Below are 20,453 nucleotides of genomic sequence, written 5' to 3' on the forward strand. Positions count from 1 at the left end.
ACTTCATAGCACAGGGATTTCCATCTCTCATTTTTCAGCCAGAAATATAAAATGTATTAAGCTTTGCATTCTGCTGTTTCTTAGCCTCATATCTTCTTCAGTACCTTCTTCTTGTTTTCCTTCATTGATTCTCTTCCTCCACCTGCACTTTGCATCTCCCCTTTGGGTATCCAGCTCTAAATAGGCCTTTCCACATCTCTGCAGTGCAGGCTAGGTCATCTCCACTTGGTTCAGCAACTGATATTTTCTCTGTGTGCTTCCTGAAGTATTATACTGATAAAATTCTAAGAACAGACATAGTAGGACAGACTAAAGTGCAAGCACACACAGTGCTTCTGCATGACACTTTCCAACTGCTGTCAGCTCATAAACATCCAGAGCTAGATTTGATTCCTGCATAGCTATTTATTTACATTTCTCTTCCTTAAACTTGTCCAAATACTGTCTGAATCACTTTAAACTTTTACTGTCTACAACATCCTTTGGCAAGGAGCTTAACAGGTCACCAAAACACCCATGAGGGGCTACTGTCTTTGTTCTGTGCTGTCCTGGCCCTATTTTCATTAGATGCTTCCAAAATACTTGTATTGGAAGGGAGAGTAAACAAAACTGGGACTCTTCTTCCCACTCCAGACTGCTAATGATTACACAGATGTCTAATCCTCCCTAGCTCCCAGCATTTCTTTTGCTAGGACTGATGACTCCTAGTTACTTAGTTGGTTTTGGTATTGAAGCACACCTTTCATCATCCTTGTTGTCCTTCTCTGACTCTTTTCCAGCTCTACATTCTTTCCGAGATGTCCCACTTCTGGTCTAAATTAAAATATAAACCAGGTTGCACTTGCTCCATTTCACAGTGGTGTCCATGAGGACATATGGCAAAATGAAAGGAGCAGGAGAGAAGAGATTTGCACAGAGAAATAAGCTGGTGTTATCTCCCTACTTTGGTTGTCCGCAGCTTCTATTCCTGTGTAAATGGAATTCTTTCTTTTCTTTTCCTTCCAGGGACTCAGTGAAGGAGATGAGGCTCCACACTACACAAAGAATGGCAAACCCTTTAGAAAGAGTATTTTCTATGTCAGGTGTACAATGTGGAGAACATTCACTATTGTCCCTGAAGCTGGAGAGGAGGATGCCAAATGGCATCTTGGTATTAATGAACTCTGAGAGCAATTGGCTGCAGCACAATGAAAGCTAACGGGTGAAACCACTGGCTAAGTGTGCCAGAGTCGCAATGACAATAACCCCTCACCAACACACCATTCAGGACCTTCTTCACAGTTTTACATGCATTAACTGTTTCTCTCTGTGATGAATACCCTAATTTTTTACTGTTTCAATTTGCTTAGCCATCTTTATACTTTTATCACAAAATATTTGTCCTCTGACAAGCAGTATGATGTTTCCTGGGTAGAAATGAGAAACTTTGTAATAAAGAAATACAGATAAGAACGCATTTCTTTTGTATGTTCTTTTCTTTAGCATTTGAAGGTTTCAAGACATGAAGACTGGCAAAGACTGATTTGTATAGAACAAGAATACAAATTCTAATGCCATCTAGAACTTGAAACTTTAGGAAACATTTTCACTCTGCTGGCTTACAGGAAAGCACAAAGCCAGAATTCAATTCAGGGCTAGCATAGTCATAATTTGTCTTCAAGAAAATGCACTCAAGGGAAAGACATTTAAATATCAGACAGCTTCTTGCTACAAATTCTTATCACAAGTCATTCTCCTACCAGAGAGTTTTCTTCTATTTTTCTGTATAACACAGCCCACCAAAAAGCAAACAGAATAAATGGCGCCGTTTAAAAAGTTGTTTTGTTTTGTTAATATTTATTTTGCTTTGTGGCACCAGTTGCTGACAAGGTCTAGCAATTTGCCATTCAGCGCCTTTCCTTGCCATATTCAGGGCAGTGAGGGCACACGTTTCGTTCTTTCCTGCTTCTCAAGTGTTTACAAAACACAGTGCCGCTAATAAACGTGGCTATTTCACGTTGCTTGCTGAACACTACCTCAGGCAGCTACGCCGGGGGGTGATGATCCTGGGCTGCCTTTGGCGCTTCAACCCGCAGGCTGCACCATTACTGGTGATCCCTGGAGATGATCAGCTTTATCTGTCCGTACCGACGGGTAGAACAAACCCTGGGAATGGCTTGTAATACAAGACCACAGCGACTACGCTGCCTGAGCTTCGAACGCCTTCATCCCACGGGCGCTCGCTAAGGATCAGCTCTTTCCGGTGCGGGTGCAGCCGCCTCACGTTGGCGGTTGACAGCGCCGCCCCAGAGGGCGCCCCCGCGCGCCCTCACCCCGCACTACAACTCCCGTGATGCTTGGCAGCGGCCGAGCTGCGCCCGGTGGGCGCGCAGAGGCTGCTGGGGCCGGGCCGTGCGCGGGGGCCAGCGCCAATGGCGGTAGGCGGAGGGGGCGGCTGACGGGAACCGTTTGCCCGTCGCGCCCATTCATCGCCGACGCCTTTCTCGACCCTTGCCCTCCCCCGCCGCTATGGAGGCGCTGATCCCCGTCATTAACAAGCTGCAGGATGTGTTCAACACAGTGGGGGCCGATATCATCCAGCTGCCGCAGATCGTGGTGGTGGGCACGCAGGTGAGGCAAGGAGGGGAAGGCCAGGCCGGGGTGAGGGAGCGGGAGCGGGCGGCGCGGGCCTTCGTCGCTCTGAGGGCAAAGTCGGGGCGACCATCGCGCCTCCGGTATTGCTGACCCGAGGTTGCCCCCGCCAAGGGCATGGGGGGACGCGGGCAGCCGAGGGCGGGCGGGGCGCCTAAGACTACCCGCACCTCTTCTCCTTCTCCCCCCCCCCCCCCCCCCTTCGCTCTCTGGGCTCCTCTGCGTTTTCGCCGTTTGTAACGGGTGACCATTTGTAATTTTAACCTTTTCCACCGCCCTCTCTCCCCTTCGCACTTCTCCGTAGCGGTCTGAACGGCCGAGGAGCTTTGACGGCTGCCGGGAGGGCCTGCCCCCCGTCTCGCCTGTGGGCCCGCGTCTGCTCCTTACACTGGGTGGGCCCGCTACCGGCCCTGGGCTACAGCACGACCGCCGTCGCTAGTCGGTGGCTTCCCTTCTCTGACAGCCGCCGTGAAGTGAGGGCTGGATAAAAGGGATGTGGGAGCGGAACGGTATCTTGCAGGCTTGGATCGTTTTTCCTTTCTGGTAGCTCTACTGCAGTTTGGACCTCTTTGTCCTAGCTGCTGGTAGGGAATGAAGGTGAGAGGCAAAGCCAGCCTTTGTTGGCTGTAACATTTACCGTGTGTGCTGCTCAGCCTGATAGTGCTGCTGCTGGGCTCGAAGACAGCTCAGAACCTTTTAGATCCATGCCAGTGGGATGCCTGTCTTTAGCAAGGCTTTTGGCAGCAGAACATGTGTGACCAGAACTGCAGCAGTCATAAGGGAATCGAAACCAAAAAGTTGAGCACAACTAAAACTTAGTTGTGATTAACTAAAGTTAATGGATCTTTTTGTTTCTGTGAAATCAACAGGTTTTTTTGAAGGTGTAATGTTGCTTGACAGTAGCATGCCTACCTAAGTAATGCCAACTACTCTCCACCCAGGGATCTGATTATATGACTTAAACCACATGAGCTGTGCATTTAAAGCTTGCGCGTTGCTGAAGAATAGAGTAGGTTTGCTAAAAGCCAGCTATAGTGTCAAACTGGTTGTGAGGCAACCAGCTGTCATTCTGTTTTATCAGTATAAATCAGATAAAGTAATTCACTTTATACTAGCCACTTTATAAAATAGATCTAAAATACTTGCATTGGTGTGAGAGACTTTGCACTGGTAAGCACTGTTAGGTACTTGCTAACAGGAGTTAATCACTTTAGAAAGACATTTAATCACCTTTACATTAAAATTCATACAAGCAAGCTGGTTTAAGTTCTGCAACAGAAAGTGCAGAGGTGTGACATTTCAGAAAATATTTTTGTTTCACTTTATGAAATGCATTGAAGTGGTATTTTTTTAAAAAAAACAATCATCCTTTTGAACAACTTTGTACTAGTTAACTCTCAGCATCTACTGTACGTAATATGAGAAGTTAAGGCAGTATTGACACACCTTTCACTTCAGTAGTCATACCCATCAGTATTAAGATGTATTCAGTGCTGTATACAGTATATTCATAAAACCACTTGAATTAGTATAGTATTTCTTAGCATGCCAAACCAAAGTCCTTTATAGACTCCAGGAAAATACATAGCAGTATGTCTAGCAAGCTGTATCTTGTGTGTGTTTTCCGTTTTGTTTTTAGTCAGGGTTGTTGAAAGAAGCAAGTGTCTTTCCTGACGTGGTAGTTCTCTAGATGGTTATTTTATGCAATCAGTCTTAAAAGAATTTAAATAAAATGTTATTATTTTGTTCATCTGAAGTTAGTTTATTATAGAGCAGATTTTTTGAGAGGTCTCACGTGTGGCCTTGGAGCTGATAGTTTTGCTGCTGGTAGTTTGCTTCCATGGTTTTTTTAAATATGCCTTGAAACACTTGTTTCTTGGAGGTATTTTTGGCTAAGTCTTTGAGTTTGTTCACACAGTTGTTTTGTCTGTAGCCTCCTGGCATATGCAGTCTTTTTCTTCTTTAAATAATCTACACAAATAATTTTGAATTTTGCAGTTCCATTTTTCACTGTAGGAAACAAATGCTGCCATTTAAGATTTCTGTATCTCTCTGTTAATTGATTTATATTTGAGTCTGTGTTTTTTATTTGCCTTCCAGTTTGTCTGTTGCTTTTCTTAAATGACCTTTTTCACATATTCAGCAAGGAGAAGGAAAATGCTTTTTAAAATAGCTTTGCTGTTTATTTTTCTCACCTGTCTTCTGTGTCTCTTTTCTACCCTTTTATTGGTTTGTGCTTGTGTCTTTCTCCAGTTCTCATTTATTTCTACTTCTGTGCATCAAGTTAATTCTATTCTAGAGTATGTAGAACTAGAAACTACCTATAGTCCTTCATTTAGCTTTGAATGTTTTCTGTTTCCCATGTCCTCTTTGCCCCTCCTCTGTTATTTCAGGATTCATTTCCTACTGTTTTTGTATCATGAGCAATTGAAGCGGCCTCACACTTCTAGGGGTATTCCTATGACTCAGTCATATGAGAATTCCTTCTCATTCTCCACATAAATACCATGTAAGTTATTTCTGAATCCTAGTACAGGGTCTATTAAGAAATTGAAGACTTTGGTGCTAATAGAACTAAGAGAGCACCCTTAGTCTCCCAGCTTTTCATCACTATTTCAGAGGGGGTTTTTTTGCCATTCCCAGTTAGGTGTTCTGTTGTTCCCCTGCCTCTCCCCCTTCACCTACTTTCCCTTCACCTCATTCAGTATTTTACTTCCATTTTTAGAACCCAGAGGAATACTATATAAGCAATATTTGTTCAATAATACTGTAATACCCAACTTTCTGATGTTTTATCAAATGCTTTATGATGTGTGCTTGTAAGGAATAGCAAGGTGGTATTGAAGTGCCTCAGCCAAACACATTTAAACTATGATAAAAGGAAGCAAGGTGAAGAAAAAAAAGTTTGATTAGCATGGTCTTTTGTATGTTAAGGGCGCATAGATACTATTACAAAAATGAAATCCCTATGCTATGAAAGTGAGCATGAATTTTAGAATAAAAAAAAACCAACAAAATATCTATCTGCCTAGAGATGTATAAAGATGAATTGCCTTTATCTTTTTAAGTTCATTAATTCTTGAATCTGTTTTGGGTTTTTAGAAGTCATAGACGTACTTATATACAAACTTTAGTGTCAGTTTTGTAGTAAGGTTCTTCCGGTACTGACATTATAAAAACAAGTTGTGGGCTTTATCTGCACACATCAAGTTAAATTGACATAGCAACTAATGAAATTCAAAATGAGATTTTTAAATGACCTTTCAGGTTAATGTTTATATAGACTTTTGCTCAGTCTTCAGATAATGCTATTTTTGGAATTTAAACGGGGAGGTGTACTTCATAGTATTTAACATAGACTGTTCTGTTGGATGTTTCCATCCGAAAGAGCTGTTGTTAGCCTCTGTGGTTTCTCACAGATGAGCATTACATTTATTTCCTTTTTTGCTGTTTGGCATGTCATGTTTGATGTTTCAACAACCAGTTTTTGTTGCCAAAGAGGAAGGTTTCTTGATCTAACAGCCTGAGCATTTGAATATGTATAACTGTATATTCTGTTAGGCTAAACAGTTAAGATGGTAATATGCATGTTAAGAAGTTGACAGCTATGGCAACCTGATGTATGGTCCTAGCTTCAGAATTCAGTGGATGCCGTATCAAAGCATCCAGTTTGAGAGAGATTAGTATTGTGATCTTAAACTTCAGGTTCTCTACAGAGCTTCTGTGACCTTTCTCTGCCAGGGAAAGTCAAAGGAACCAAAATTTAAGCCACTTCACCTTACTTAATTCAATGTATCCTACATTTTGCCACCATTGTGGTGGCAAAAAGTCAGTTTTAAGTGAAGGAAACATCAGCTTGTACCAAGTAACAGGAAAACCCTGTGCCAAGCTCAACTCAGGAATGTCTTCCTCCCTAAGACGTTTGTATCTACATTTATAAAAGGGGATGTGACTGAGTATAGCTTCAGTGCTGGCTCTGCTGGCTGAGGACAGCTTAGTTTTTCTCCTAAATGATTTTTAACTTCTGGTTTGTTTTTTCGTTTGTTTTGATATATGACATTCACTATATCTGGTTTTGGACGCAACTGTTTTCCATTTTACCATCCCTTGCTCCTGTTGAATTGTGCCCTGGCTGTTCTGGTGTGTGTTTCAGACAAGCAGCAAAGTGAGTCTGACGTTTATTAGCTGTTTACCAGATGCAATATAAATTTTGCTGCTAAAGTTATGTAGTATGAATAACGTTTGGCATTGTGTTGTTTCTTTTCTCTCTCAGTTTCTGAACAAATGTACTGTCTGGGCCCTGAAAGCTTCTGTGGTTGGCATCTTTAAATCGAGATACTGATTTTGTTTGAAAATGCCCAGTTATTTTGGAAGAATGGAGAGCTGTAGAAGAGTTGGAGAGTTTCCATCCCTACTGTCCCACCCCCACCCCCCCAGTTTTGTATGCTTCCTGCCAGGGTCCTGTTCTTATGATTGGCAATTGTTTTTCCTGGAAAACCTGTATTTTAGTTAGAACAGATTGATCTTATATCTTGTCCATGGAGGACAATGCAAAGGAAACATGTTCTTGGGAAAATGAAGGGGAAGAGCATTCAGGCAGACTGCCCTGGCAAATGTTTTTCAGTATCTGGAGAGAAAATGGCTTGTAGTGGTTTTTTGAACAGATTTGCTCATATAGCAGTCATAAAGTTGACTTTTTTATTTTTATTTTATTTTTTTTTTAATCTCTGTTGTTTGTAATTATTTCAATTTAAAGATACACTTTGGCTTTGTTTTGAATAATTTTACTGAAAAAGTAGTGAAAATAGCAGTATAAGCAATACTGTGTGAGATCAGTCTACACGTCTTTGAAATGTGTGTCTTCAGATATCACAGTTCCATTATCTAACATAGGGAACTTCTATACTTGTTTCTAATTACATGAGGCATTTTTTTTTAAGTGAATTATTGGAGGACTTCAGGATTTGATGCTTTGAGAAAGAATTAATCTGCTTTTATCTATTTACTGTTGTTTGGCATGTATCTACGTTTAGATATGGTGTAAATAAAGGATTCCTGAAGAAGTTTGACTGAGCTGTGCAAATTATGGCTTTCCTTACTGCTTGTACATAAGGTGTCTTTTGTGGAGGGAGTTCCTGTGGCTTCTTCCTCACTCTTTCAGGGAAGCTCTCTATTCCAGTGAATGGGGAACACCCTGCAAGAGCAGCAGTCTTCTGATCCAGTCCTTCATGGAGAAAATGTATTTTGCAAAAGCCGGCAGTACATTATGCTGGTTTCACTGCTTTCTCAAGTTGGAATTGGCCTCTTCTGCATCTTTCTAGGAGTATAATTTTGTTTCAAAGAATGTATTACAATAATTCATTTTGCCTGCATGTAACTTCAAAATTGTCTTCTGATTAGTGAATACATTTTCAGATTTGTTGGCTGTTTAGAACCAGCCTAGCATGGTTCACATAGGAAAATTTTTCCACAATCGCCATTCCAACCAAAGCAGTTCCCTTGTGGAACTGCTCTGGAATTGCATGTGTACTTTTTATTTCAGAATAATTCATGTTTGCAAAACCTGGAAAGAGAAAAAGCATAAAATTTGCTGCTCTTTAGTTATAGCATGCTGAATTCTTCCAGGATAGTTACTGCAGAGAACTTCTTTTCAAAGCACCTATCTGGCTAATATTTCTGAGGAGATCCCAGCAAAAATGCATTAACTTATATTTTCCAATAAAAGAATTAAAATTTAGTGAACTGTGTATGTATGTATTGCTAAGAGCATGATCTAGCCAGCAGGGCTTTTACAGTTCTTGTATGACAGAAACTGCAAAATTGCAACCATTCTGCCTTGGTTGTCAAAGTAAATGCATTGCTTTTCTTAAGAGAACTTTTCAGGAATTACTGTGTCTCACTGAGAAATTTCTCCTACTTCACAATTCCTTACTGGCATTCTTAAAGGTTTGTTATTGTTGTGCCACTTAAAAAGACATGGGGAATACTAATACCACTGCCTCTTTATTTTCTTGTGCTCTCTTGAGTACATCTGTATTGTGTTGGAGTTCTTTTCAGTTTTTCCTGTTTGATCAGATAATAATTACCAGTTTCTCCTATCAAAAGCAAGAAATAAAGTTTACACCCCTTTTAACCAGTTTTCTTACTGGGCATTCACCAGTAGGTTATTGGACAGATTTCTTTATAAAGGTTTTTTTCCACAGATGATTTATTTTACATTGGCTCCACAAAATGGTTAAGAAGTCTAAAGGTAGAGGGAAGTCAGCAGATTGTTGTAAGATGACTTGGAATTTGTTTCAGCCAATATAAGTCCCTTATAATTTTGGTAATACTTTAAATATGCAACAGTCAACAATCTGAGCAAAGGACTGTAAAAAATTCTCATGATTCTTGTGCATCAGTAAGAATCCAGGTGAGTCTTCTTTTTATGCCTTCTTGCTGCATGGACTTCTTAAGAGTAAGAGCAGACTTTGGCTTATTTACTGAGCTAAGTAGTGGGATACAGTGAGTTATGGCACAGTGAAGCTCAAGAGATCAAACATGCCTTTAAGGATAATCTCAGTGGAGCACAAAACAGTAGTCCATACAGATGCTCAGGAAAATAAGTAATCATGTAATGAGAGCATTGTGGAGGGAACTTGTGACTGAGCACCAACACAGAAGACTTGTGTAGGAGACAGAAGTGAGGACAAGCTGCTCAAGGACATAAAAACATGGGCTGCATATGCAAAGATGGTATTAAGGCTAACGTTCCAATAGAGTTGAAACTGGTAAGGGACATCAAAGGGAACAAGAATAACTGCAATGTGGTGCTGGAAGTTCAAGAGGAAAAGAGTAATGAGGAAAATATGGGCTTCCTGTGATGTGATGGCTGATTTAGTGACAGTGAATACAGACAAGGCTGAGGCATGTGGTGCTTTTTTTTTGCCTTGATCTTCACCAGTAGGGTCTTCTAGGCCCTTGTACTTACAGATGGGGCTCAAAGTAGAAGGTAACTATCAATGGAAGTGGATTGGGCCAGGGTTCTCTTGGGTATGAAGAAGCCATCTTTGGATGCTGCTGGGTATGGGGTGCAGGTCTTCTAAAATTAGGAATGCTAATGAAGACTTGGAAAAAGAGTAAGAAAGCCAATTGAGTAAATGCTTGGGACAAATGGGAATGGTTCTTCATAGTGTTACTTAAGTTTTCAATACAAACTGTCTTCCATTTGGCTTGTCAACAACTCTGAAGTGTTTTTAAAGTAACATATCTTGCTGTTAATGAAGCTGGATGATTATAAAGTCATGTGCTGTGTCTGCTTCTGTCATGCATTGCTGCTGAATTCCTGAAAAATGTGGTTAGCAGTACAGCAAGTTGCAAAACAAATTTTCTCATAAGGATTAGCTTAATGGATGGGAACATATGCCTTTTGATAATAAGCACACAAGGTTGAAATATGCAGGAACAAGTAAAGAAGAAATGAAGGGTAGGGAAGCAGAAGCAAAATCATTGGGACTGTTGAACAGTAGAGATGCTGGCTTTTTGGAGTGGATCACAGTTCTTACTGAGTTCAGCTTTTTAATTTGAGAGAATAACTGCACAGCTGTTTCTGTGTTGTTCTGCCCTTCATCCTTGATTATTTTAGATTAGCCTGAAGGTGGTGTTGGCAATGGTGAAAATACAACTTAAGGATGCAGAGCGAAAGCTGATGAGATTTACATCATATGTGTGTCAGAGTGTCTTGAAATAAAACCAGGCCTTTGTGTGCCTCATTTCTTACCATCTTAGTACTTCTGGGAAAAATGGTTTTATCATTCATCAAACTCAGGTGAGTTATCTGTGAGACTGAGCATGGTCAACAGAGCAATGTTAAAACACTCAACAGTGGAAGTTTGATGCAATGGTTAAAGAATTAACAGACAAAGATAGATGTTCCTGTATTTGCCCTTTTTTTTTTCTGAGCAATCTTATAAAGTTCCTCTAAATATCATAGCTTTTAGATATTTCAAGTAAGGGTCAAGTGTTAGGGTCCAGACTGACCTGCCATAAGAACTTAGAATTTGTTAATGCTTTTCTGCACCCGTTGTGGAGTTTATGGATTTCAGTCCATGGGTAAAATCAGGATGAGCCATTCCCATAACAAAAGATGACAAACCAAGTGTGATGCTGCTGCAGACTTATTCCTAAAAATTCTGTGGTACCTCTGGTCATCAGTATTAGTCTCTGTCTAAATTCGCTGCATGAACAACTGGCTGAACTGAATTTATATTCTGGACAGACCCATATACTTCACTTCTTCCTACTGGCAGAAAAGATATAAACTTTGTGTGTATTGCATTCCTTACCACTTCCCAGACAGTTCTTGGTAATGGATGTGTATGGGGCCCAGGTTAAGGAGTGCGTCATTAGATAGTGTATTATGTTCCAAGAACAGATTGCTTTAATAGGGAACATAATGCAATTTGAAACAAATATCCTGATGTGTGGAGTTCTGTAGTGTCTTATCTAATGCATGACTTCATATTTGCAAAGGATCCATATCATTCCTTCTACATCCAAAGATAAATGTGAGAATGGTGTAAGACATAGCGTTTCAATTCTGTACATAGTTTGGTGTGTCCCCGTCTCAGCTTCCTTCAATATTACTCTTTTGGAAGGATGAAACAATGAGCAGTAGTGTGCAGCACCTGGTGCCATAGATTTTGGTCTTGTTGAGGTTTTTGGTGAGGACCTCAGCTGTTTAGTACTAACTGTTCTTTACTTGAATTATATGCTCAGGAGAATCCACTTCCTCTGAGTCTCTCTTCCAGCCCTTTGAGACTGTTCTACCCATGAATAAGAAACCTGGCTCAAGAGATGTTAAAAATATTTTTAATAAGTGAAACCCTGGTGGATTTGCATTCCATGTGTTTTAAATTACAAAGTTTGTTAAGAAATGGTTTGTTGTTTGTCACTCTGAAATAAATGTTTTTCATATTCTGTAATATTAGTAATTCTTGAGAAGTTTGCTGCAATGGCAGTTCTTGCAGGGAGTATTCCAGAGCTAGTTTGTGCTTTGGCCAGATTGTTCTTCAGTGACTTTTAGGGAAGATTTCAGTGCCCAATATCCTGTCATAAGCTCCTTGCATGGAAGGCTCCCAAAGTTCACTGGAAAAGATCAGGTGAATAAGAAAATTATTTGAAGCAAAAAATCTTCATAAGGCTGTATTTCTGTTTCCTGTGACCCTGTCCTCTGTGCTTACTGTAAATAGTTGATCTCACTGCTGTCAAATTTGACTTAGATTTGCTTTGAAAAATATACACAATCTGCATTGGTTTGTTAGTCACCTCTTGGGACAAATGACATCCTGTGCCATAAAGCATAGTTACACAATGAAGTGTTAGAAGAAAAGGTTTTCATTTGCTGTTGTTCAAGCTTTCTAGGGGTTTGACCTTGTATTTTAATATTTGTTTTGTGCTTATGCATTTAAGTCCTATTTTAATAGGTTCTGATCCTCTCATGTTTCCTTTTTGTCTTACGACGCTGTTAGATACGTGCTGTTTTATAGTGCTGTGTTGCTTCATTTCTGCTGATCTGTTTTTCAGTTTTAGAAAAGTCACCTATGATGTCATTAAATGTATGATATTTAAAAGATATTTAACACTGCTTTTTTTATGGTATGCTACATTATGTACACATTTTATGATTTACTTGAAGGCTCGAATCTGTTCTTTCAGAACTGGAAAGCTGAATTGAGGTTGTAGAGCAGTAATGCACATTCAGGCTGTCAGAAGCATCTGTTGGGATTTTTTGTTTCGTTGGGGTTTCTAAGAGAATTGTTTGGTAGCAGCCTTATTATAGAAACATTTCCTAACTGATGGCAATGATTGTCAGAGCAGGTTTTCTCATGGCATGCCCATGCTGACTGTCCAGCTGAAGGAAACTGTAAAAGATTAATACAGTTCTGTTAAGAAGACAAAACCTCGTTGGTCAGACTTTCGAAGTATAGGTTGACATTATCTGGGTCTGTTGTTTGCATATGGTTAGTTTTATCATGGTAGTAGTCTTGAATCACATTTAAAACCTGTATGTTCACAGCTTCTCATTGGACAATATAGTCCAATTCTGCATTTTATACAAAAATACTACAGAAGAACATTTTAAATTTAAGACTCTCAAAGCATATTTGTAATTTCACTGCTTTTTAAGTATTTCATAACTTCTTACAGTTTCTTATTATGTGGACAGGTATTTGCAGTCAATTTAGTTGTAAATACTTCTATGTACACAAAGTTGGAGAGACAGTATAAAACAATGTTTATATATATAGCATATCAAATACTGCACTTGCGAAGTTGGTTAAGACAGTAGAAAAAGCAAACTGAAAGGAATGTAAGGTTGTAATAGCTTAATGTACTCAAGTGTACATAGTTAATATCTTTTAGAAAGTGTCGTAGTAGAAGACATAGAATTTCTTTCTGAACATTAGTAAGACAAATATTTTTTTCTTTCCCAGAAGTGTTTCTGTAGAGATTAATATTTGGGGTAGAAAATGTTCAATAGGATATGACTTTTTTCTGAAGCCTATTATATGTGTCATTTAGTCTTAAGAGATAGAAAGTACATGTGTCTGCATGGCTTCTAAGTGTCCCATGGCTTTTTAAGTATCCCAGTCATGTTTAGACAGTTACTGGTTTGTAGCTGACTTTTGTCCTTCAGTGCCTGTGCAGTGTGGTACCGCTGTTATATGCAGAAAGTCTGTCAGACACTTCTTCAGGCACTGTATAGCAGAGGACTGTGGACCGCTGTTTGCAGGGGTGATGAAAGCAAGCTAAAACTAAAATATTATAGCATTTTGATGTTTAAGAAAATCATGTAGCTCTATTCTAATTTTCAGAGCAGTGGAAAGAGTTCTGTGTTGGAAAGTCTTGTGGGGAGGGATCTGCTCCCACGAGGTACTGGAGTTGTCACCCGGAGACCCCTTATTCTGCAGCTGGTGCATGTTTCCCCAGAGGATGGTCGGAAAACAGCTGGCGATGAAAATGGTAAGTGTGATCCAAGAGTGTGTTTTGCTTGTAGGAAAGAGACTTTGAATCTTTCTTGTTCATTTGACTGAAAAATAAGTTGAAAAAAATGGCTCTTGTCACATCTGTTCTGTCCATTTAGAAATGTCATTTAGAAGTCAAAATCTGGATATTCAAATATCTCTAATGTTTTAAGTTTTTCTATTCTTAGGAAACACTTGAGAAAAGCATACCAGAGAAAGCATTTGAGTTATGATTATAATTGTCTAGAGTGTAGGGAACGTGATTTTCTTGTGTTTTTCTTCCCCTCCTCTTTTGCTGTATAAATAAGGTTTTTCCTTGAGAAGATGAGTATGTGGCTTCTTAAAAGGAGGTTAGGAATTACATAATTTCTGAACAGAGGTGGAAGAAGAAGAAGAAAGGAAAACAAACATAGTAGAAGCAAACAAATTTTAATGGGCATGTTCTGTAGTATACAGATGCTACCTTACTGAGCTGCACTGAGATTCCAAGCACATAAAGAACTACACACAAAATGTTCTGAAGCTGTTTACTTTGAAATTTATCTCTAGCAGATCAAGAAAGTAATCTTACTTCTCCCTTGGGAGTTTAAATACTCGTTCTATACAAACTACTGCACTTGATGATACAAAAGAGCAGCGGAGTCATAGCCACCTTGTGTTTGTAGATAAATCTTAGCTTTCTCATGTAGGCAGTAAAAAGTGCACAGGCTTTTGATGGTGTGGTAAACTTGGGGCTATAATTATTCTCATTATATTCAAATTTTTTTAATGTATTTTTAGCGGTAGCAAGTCGAGGTATCAGTAGTTCTTTACAGTATTTCTTTTAATGTAATTATAGAATGGTACAATAGTTAGGATTGGAAAGGACCTTAAGATCATTTAGTTCCAACCCCCTCTTCCATGGGCAGGGACACCTTACGCTAGACCATGTCACCCAAGTGTCTGTCCTGGCCTTGAACACTGCCAGGGATGGAGCATTTACAGCTTCTTTGGGCAATCTTGTTCCAGTGCCTCACCACCTTCACAGTAGGGAAGTTCCTTATATCTAACCTGAACTTCCCCTGTTTAAGTTTTAACCTGTTACCCCTTGTCCTATCCCTACAGTCCCTAATTAAGAATCCCTCCTCGAGCATCCTTGTAGGCCCCTTCATATAGTGGAAGGCTGCTATGAGGTTTCGGTGTAGCTTCTCTTCTCCAGGCTGAACAACCTGAATTTTCTCACCCTCTCTGTGTATGGGAGGTGCTCCAGCCCTATTATCATCTTCATGGCCCTCCTCTGTACTTGTTCCAACAGTTCCATGTCCTTCTTATGTTGAGGATGCCAGAACTGCACGCAGTACTCCAAGTGGGCTCCCAGGAGAGCAGAGCACAGGGGCAGGATTGCCTTCTTCCACCTGGTGGTCGCACTCCTTTTGATGCAGCCCAGGATATAGTTGGCTTTCTGGGCTGCGAGCGCCCACTACTGGCTCATGTTCAGTTTCTCATCAACCAATACCCTGCAGGGCTGCTCTGAATCTCTTCTCCACCCAACCTGTAGCTGTGCCAGGGATTGTTCCGACCCAGGTATAGGACCTTGCACTTTGCATTATTGAACTTCATGAGGTTGGCACTGGCACACCTCATGAAGCATGTCACAGCCCCTCTTCATCCCATCTCTTCCCTCCAGCATATCAACTGAACCACATATCTTAGTGCCATCAGCATCCCAATGTCCATGTTGCAAACAAAGATATTGAACAGGCTCTGTCCTGACAGCCAAGACAATTTGTTACTGGTCTCCAGCTGGACATTGAACTGTTGACAGCAACTCTGTGTGCTGCCATCTAGCCAATTCATTATCCCCCTGGTGGTCCATCCATCAAATTTATTTCTCTCCAGTTTAGAGACAAGAATTTCACGTGGAACTGTGTCAGATACTTTGTACAAGTCCAGGTAGGCAATGTTAACTGCTTTGCCCCTATCTTAGTGTTCTGTAGCCCCACTGCAGAAGACCACCAGATTGGTAAGGCACAATTTGCCCTTAGAGAAGCCATGCTGGCTGTCACCAGCCACCTTACTGTTTTTCATGTGTCTTAGCATGAGTCCCAGCAGACTCCTCTCCATGATCCTGTCAGGCAGAGAACTGAGATTGACTGCTCTGTAGTTTCCTGAGTCTTCCATTTCCCCCTTGAAAATGGGCATTATGTTTCCCTTTTCCCAGTCATTGGAGACTGCACCTGACTGCCATGGTGTTTAAAACATGATGGACAGCGGCTTAGCAACTTCATTTGCCAGCTCCTTCAGGACTCACGAATGGATTTCATCATATCCCATGGACTTGTGCTCATTCAGGTTCCTAAGATGATCTCAAACCCAGTCCTCCCCTACAGTGGGCCTAAGGTCTTCATTCTGGCAGTAATATTTGTTGCTTTTGGTTTCTGAAGAACAGTTACTAATATTGTGCAGTTTAAAGATCAAATTTCCATTCTTGCAACAAGCAGATAACACAATTTGGGTTTATAGCAATTAAAAACTTCTAGTGTTTAATCCAGGGTGTGCTGGATTGTGAAAAACTGTAGGAAAACTCAGGTTGGAAGTGATCTCAGGAGGTCTGTAGTCTACCCTCCTCCTCAAAAAAGGGCTAACTCTGAACTCAAGGTGAGGTTGCTTGGGGCTTTATCCAGTTTCTTGAAAGCATCCAAGGGTGGTGAATTCAGAAAGTCTCTGGGCAGCCTTTTAGAAATGACATATTTGATCTCTTTAAATGTGGATTTACATTACTTGTATTGTGCAGTGTGCATTTTCCGGTACTTTTCAGAACTCTTTGATTCTGAGTTGTTGGGTGTAAAACATGATTTTGTTCTGTAACTTCACAGGTATAAAAGATAGTTTTGTAATTAAAGCTTTCTGAGTGAAGGCAGAGCCTTTCTCTTGTGGGTTGCACTTGATCTGGTGTTTCAGATTTTAAATCTAAAATGGGACAATATTATTGCATAATAAATTAATAAAATAATTTAACCTAATATTTGAGGCCCATTTAGATCTTTTTTTGTTGGGGGAAAAAATCAATTTCTAATATGTGCATGTTACAATTTCTTGATGTTCCTTTGAGAGAGATGTGGGCTTGTTTGCTAAGAACAGACAAACCTTTGTGACTTAGCAGTTGCATTTGAAATGTCTCTCTCCTGCCTCCAAAATCCAGGTAAATCACAAAAATGGTTTTGTCACTGATCTGGTTTAGCATATGTACGGATCTGAGATGGGATGAGGTAGTTTGGAAAGAAAAAAGATGGCAACCCCTTATTTGGGCTATGTTTTCTGACACTGTAATAAGTCACTATACTGCTACAGATCATAATTGTGTTATGAGGTGCATGCTGAGATAGGGTTGAATGCGTTTAGGATTTCTTGGAGGGAAATCCATGGTCTTGCAGAAAAAGTTTTTCTCTGCATGAGGGTTTTCTTCTTTACAAATTGAATATTGGACTAGAGAGTATCAAGTCTTGGCCACTGTTTTCTGAATGTGCTGGCAATGAACTATGTACTCACAGATAGTTCTTTTGCAACTACCTCTATTTTTGTAATTTCTGTTTTGTGATTTGTCACCTTTTTCCATCGTAGTGCTTGCTCTAGCTATGTACTAGTGTTACGTATGAATATGTCCATGTAAAAATAGTACTACTCTGTGGTTGTTACAAGCTTAAATTTTACCTCTGAGTGTTTGCTTCCGGAAAGCTTCCTGGTTTTTAATACAACACTTGAGCAAGAATTGCAGCCAAACATCTGAATTAACTTATGATCTTCTAACATGCAGCATTGAGGAACAGCAGATATGATCTCTAAAGTCAATGATGAGCTGTGTGATACCCTTTTGCAGTGGACTCTGCAAGAAATCAAGATAGAAAATATAAATATGAAAAGCTGTGTTTTCCTAATATGATAGTTCAGACTGAGATGTATGTGGTATGGTATGAAGGAAATGTTCTCATTATGCTTTTGCTGTTTATTGTTAGTCTCTAGTGATTCAGCACATATGGTGTGTTTGTAGTGTTACCCCGGTATGGTGTTGTCTTACCAGATTGCAAGAGAAGTGTCTGGTCTCATGAATTATTAAATTGGTATTATAGCTAAGTCCTATTGTGGTAGCTTATCCATTTGTTAGAAAATGGAAAGAGGAGGGAACATATGAATGGGCCATTAGTAAATGTTTATAAGTTGTTTGTTTTTTTTTTTTTTCCCCAAGATGGGAAGCTAAATATTATTCAAAACTGAACAGATGGAATTGATATGGAACACAGGAATAGTTAACAGAGATCTGTTGCTTGATAAATCGACACTGCTTTGTCAGCTTTTTGTTCTCTACTTCACATAGGAGTCTCTTGTGCCTAGCTCCCAAACAATGAGAGCTTCATTGTACTTAGCTTTATAGAAGCACAGCAGGAGAAGAGCTTTCACTCAAGAGTGGTCATCTTGTTAGCATCAGGGATAGAAAAAATGGTGCAGCATACAGAAGGGATTGGAAGATGTGCATGTTTTTTTCACAAGTTGGATAATTTTGTGTGTGTGTGTCTGCTTAGAGAAAGAGAGCTAGGAAGAGATGAGGTGCTGGGAGAGATGGGGTAGGGGGAAAAGGGTTTAGATGGTAGTCTGCTGTGTCCAAGAGCTGTGAAGATACGGGAACTAGAATGCTAGCAAAACAGCTAAGATTCTTCATGCTTTGTTGATTTTGTTCATTTTAGTATTTGGAAAGCTCTCATTCCCATTCTGCATTTCCACTGGTTTAGGGAGAAGAGCTACATAGGTAACTAAAGTTAGCATTGTACAGTATTTGAACTTCTTAAAGGTGCATTCCAGTATAGGAGCTATAGGAGTAAGAATTTGGTGGAAGGCAGTCTTGAGAAAAATACATAATCTGGCACAGGTTGCCCAGAGAAGCTGTGTCTGCCCCACCCCTGACCGTGTTGAAGGCCAGGTTGTACATGGCCTTGAGCAGCCTGGTTTATTGTGAGGTGTCCCTGCCCATGGCAGAGGGGTTGGACCTAGATGATCTTTAAGATCCTCTCCAACCTGAACCATTCCTTGATTCTATAAAGTTTTTAGGTCTCACTCAAAGATATGAAAAGCCAGAAAGGCAAAGGGACTGTTGCATTATTCAGGAGATGGTTTTTTGAAAGGCAGTATCTGTTTGTTTTAAATAGCCACTGTTTAAATAATTTCTTATAATCTGTAATACTTAATTTTATAATGACCAAAATGTCATTTCTGCACACTTTTATCTGGCATTGACTCTTGAATGTAACAGGTGATTAATTCAGCTGAAGTTTTGCCTTAAAGAAAGTAACCTAATGTGTGGAAGATCGATATACCAGTGAAACTACAGTGCTTAAAAAAAAATAAGTTCTACATGTAAACCAGAATGTTGGGTTTTTCAGTGTAGATTATTTAAAATATTTTCTCCTTGCCTTGCACATTCTTGCAATTGGAGTAATGCGAATCCTTCCTCCTTTCCTAAAAACTCTTTTGCATTATATGCAAGCTAGTGGGTAATTTTTCTCAAATATTAAAGGGGTTTCTGTATAGACTTCCTCAGAAGCATGGGGCAAGAGTTTTCCCAGTGTATAAAGTGATATTTCTAAAAGCTTATACTTGGACCAGATGAGATTCTTTTTTGTTGTTGTGTACACTTCAGGAGACTGCATTTATTCCTTCACTTTTTTTTTTTTTCCCCTTCACTCTGTGTGCACCAACGCTGCAGCAATGACTAAGCCATTTATTACGGCTTCACTCTTCTCTTGTGCTGCCTGTAGCAAAGAAAACGTGGCTTATTAAAGCTTATAAAATGTTGAGTCTCCTTTGATCCATAGATATTAGCAAATTAAAACACAATGCTTCTGGTTACTTTTTTTATATGTATTTTAAAAAATTAATAGATTATCCTAAACCAAAGCATTTATTTATACATAGAACTAAACCTAGTACCTAGCTGCACATTCCAATACCGCCACAAACCTGGTAGAATAGAACTTCATAAGGTTGGTATCAGCCGACCTCACAAGTGTGTCAGGGTCCCTCTGGATGGCATTCCTTCCCTCCAGGGTATCAACCGAACCGCACAGCTTGGTGTCATCGGCAAACTTGCTGAGGGCGCACTCAATCCCACTGTCCATGTCAGCGACAAAGATGTTGAACAAGACCGGTCCCAACACCGGTCCCTGAGGGACACCACTCGTTACTGGTCTCCAGCTGGGCATTGAGCCATTGACCACAACTCTTTGCGTGCGGCCATCCAGCCAGTTCTTTATCCACCGAGTGGTCCATCCATCAAATTGATGTCGCTCCAATATAGAGACAAGGATGTCGTGTGGGACAGTGTCAATTGCATTGCACAAGTCCAGGTAGATGACATCAACTGCTCTACCCCTGTCCATCAGTTCTGTAGCCCCATCATAGAAGGCCACCAAACTGGTCAGGCAGGATTTCCCCTTAGTGAAGCCATGTTGGCTGTCACCAAGCACCTTGTTGTTTTTCATGTGCCTTAGCATGCCTTCCAGGAGAATCTGCTCCAAGATTTTGCCAGGCACAGAGGTGAGACTGACTGGTCTGTAATTCCCCGGGTCATCCAATTTCCCCTTCTTGAAAAGGGGGGTTATATTTCCCTTTTTCCAGTCACTGGGGACTTCACCTGACTGGCATGAATTTTCAAATATGATGGACAGTGGCTTCGCAACTTCATTTGCCAGCTCCTTCAGGACCCGCAGATGGATTTCATCAGGTCCCATGGACTTGTGTATGTTCATGTACTTAAGATGGTCTGAAACCAGATCCTCTCCTACAGTG

At 40.3% G+C, this 20,453-nt stretch overlaps 1 protein-coding gene across 5 annotated transcripts in view; it reads left to right on the forward strand.

The window, feature by feature from the left end:
* The first annotated feature begins 2,351 nt into the window (after window positions 1-2,351).
* DNM1L (dynamin 1 like) overlaps window positions 2,352-20,453 on the forward strand; it is a 43,601-nt gene continuing 25,499 nt past the window's right edge. For 3 of the 5 annotated variants that reach the window (XM_057427865.1, XM_057427867.1, XM_057427866.1), the window contains exons 1-2: window positions 2,352-2,610; window positions 13,488-13,635. In XM_057427865.1, the coding sequence (XP_057283848.1) occupies window positions 2,509-2,610; window positions 13,488-13,635 (250 nt within the window). In that variant the 5' untranslated portion in view covers window positions 2,352-2,508. The remainder of the gene's footprint in view (window positions 2,611-13,487; window positions 13,636-20,453) is intronic. The other 2 variants (XM_057427869.1, XM_057427870.1) reach the window with 2 other exon arrangements.

This window comes from Pezoporus wallicus, unplaced genomic scaffold, assembly GCF_028554395.1.
Source record: "Pezoporus wallicus isolate ANWC-B61680 ecotype Strahan unplaced genomic scaffold, APGP_CSIRO_Pwel_v1 contig_2908, whole genome shotgun sequence".
Classification (NCBI taxonomy): Eukaryota; Metazoa; Chordata; class Aves; order Psittaciformes; family Psittacidae; genus Pezoporus; species Pezoporus wallicus.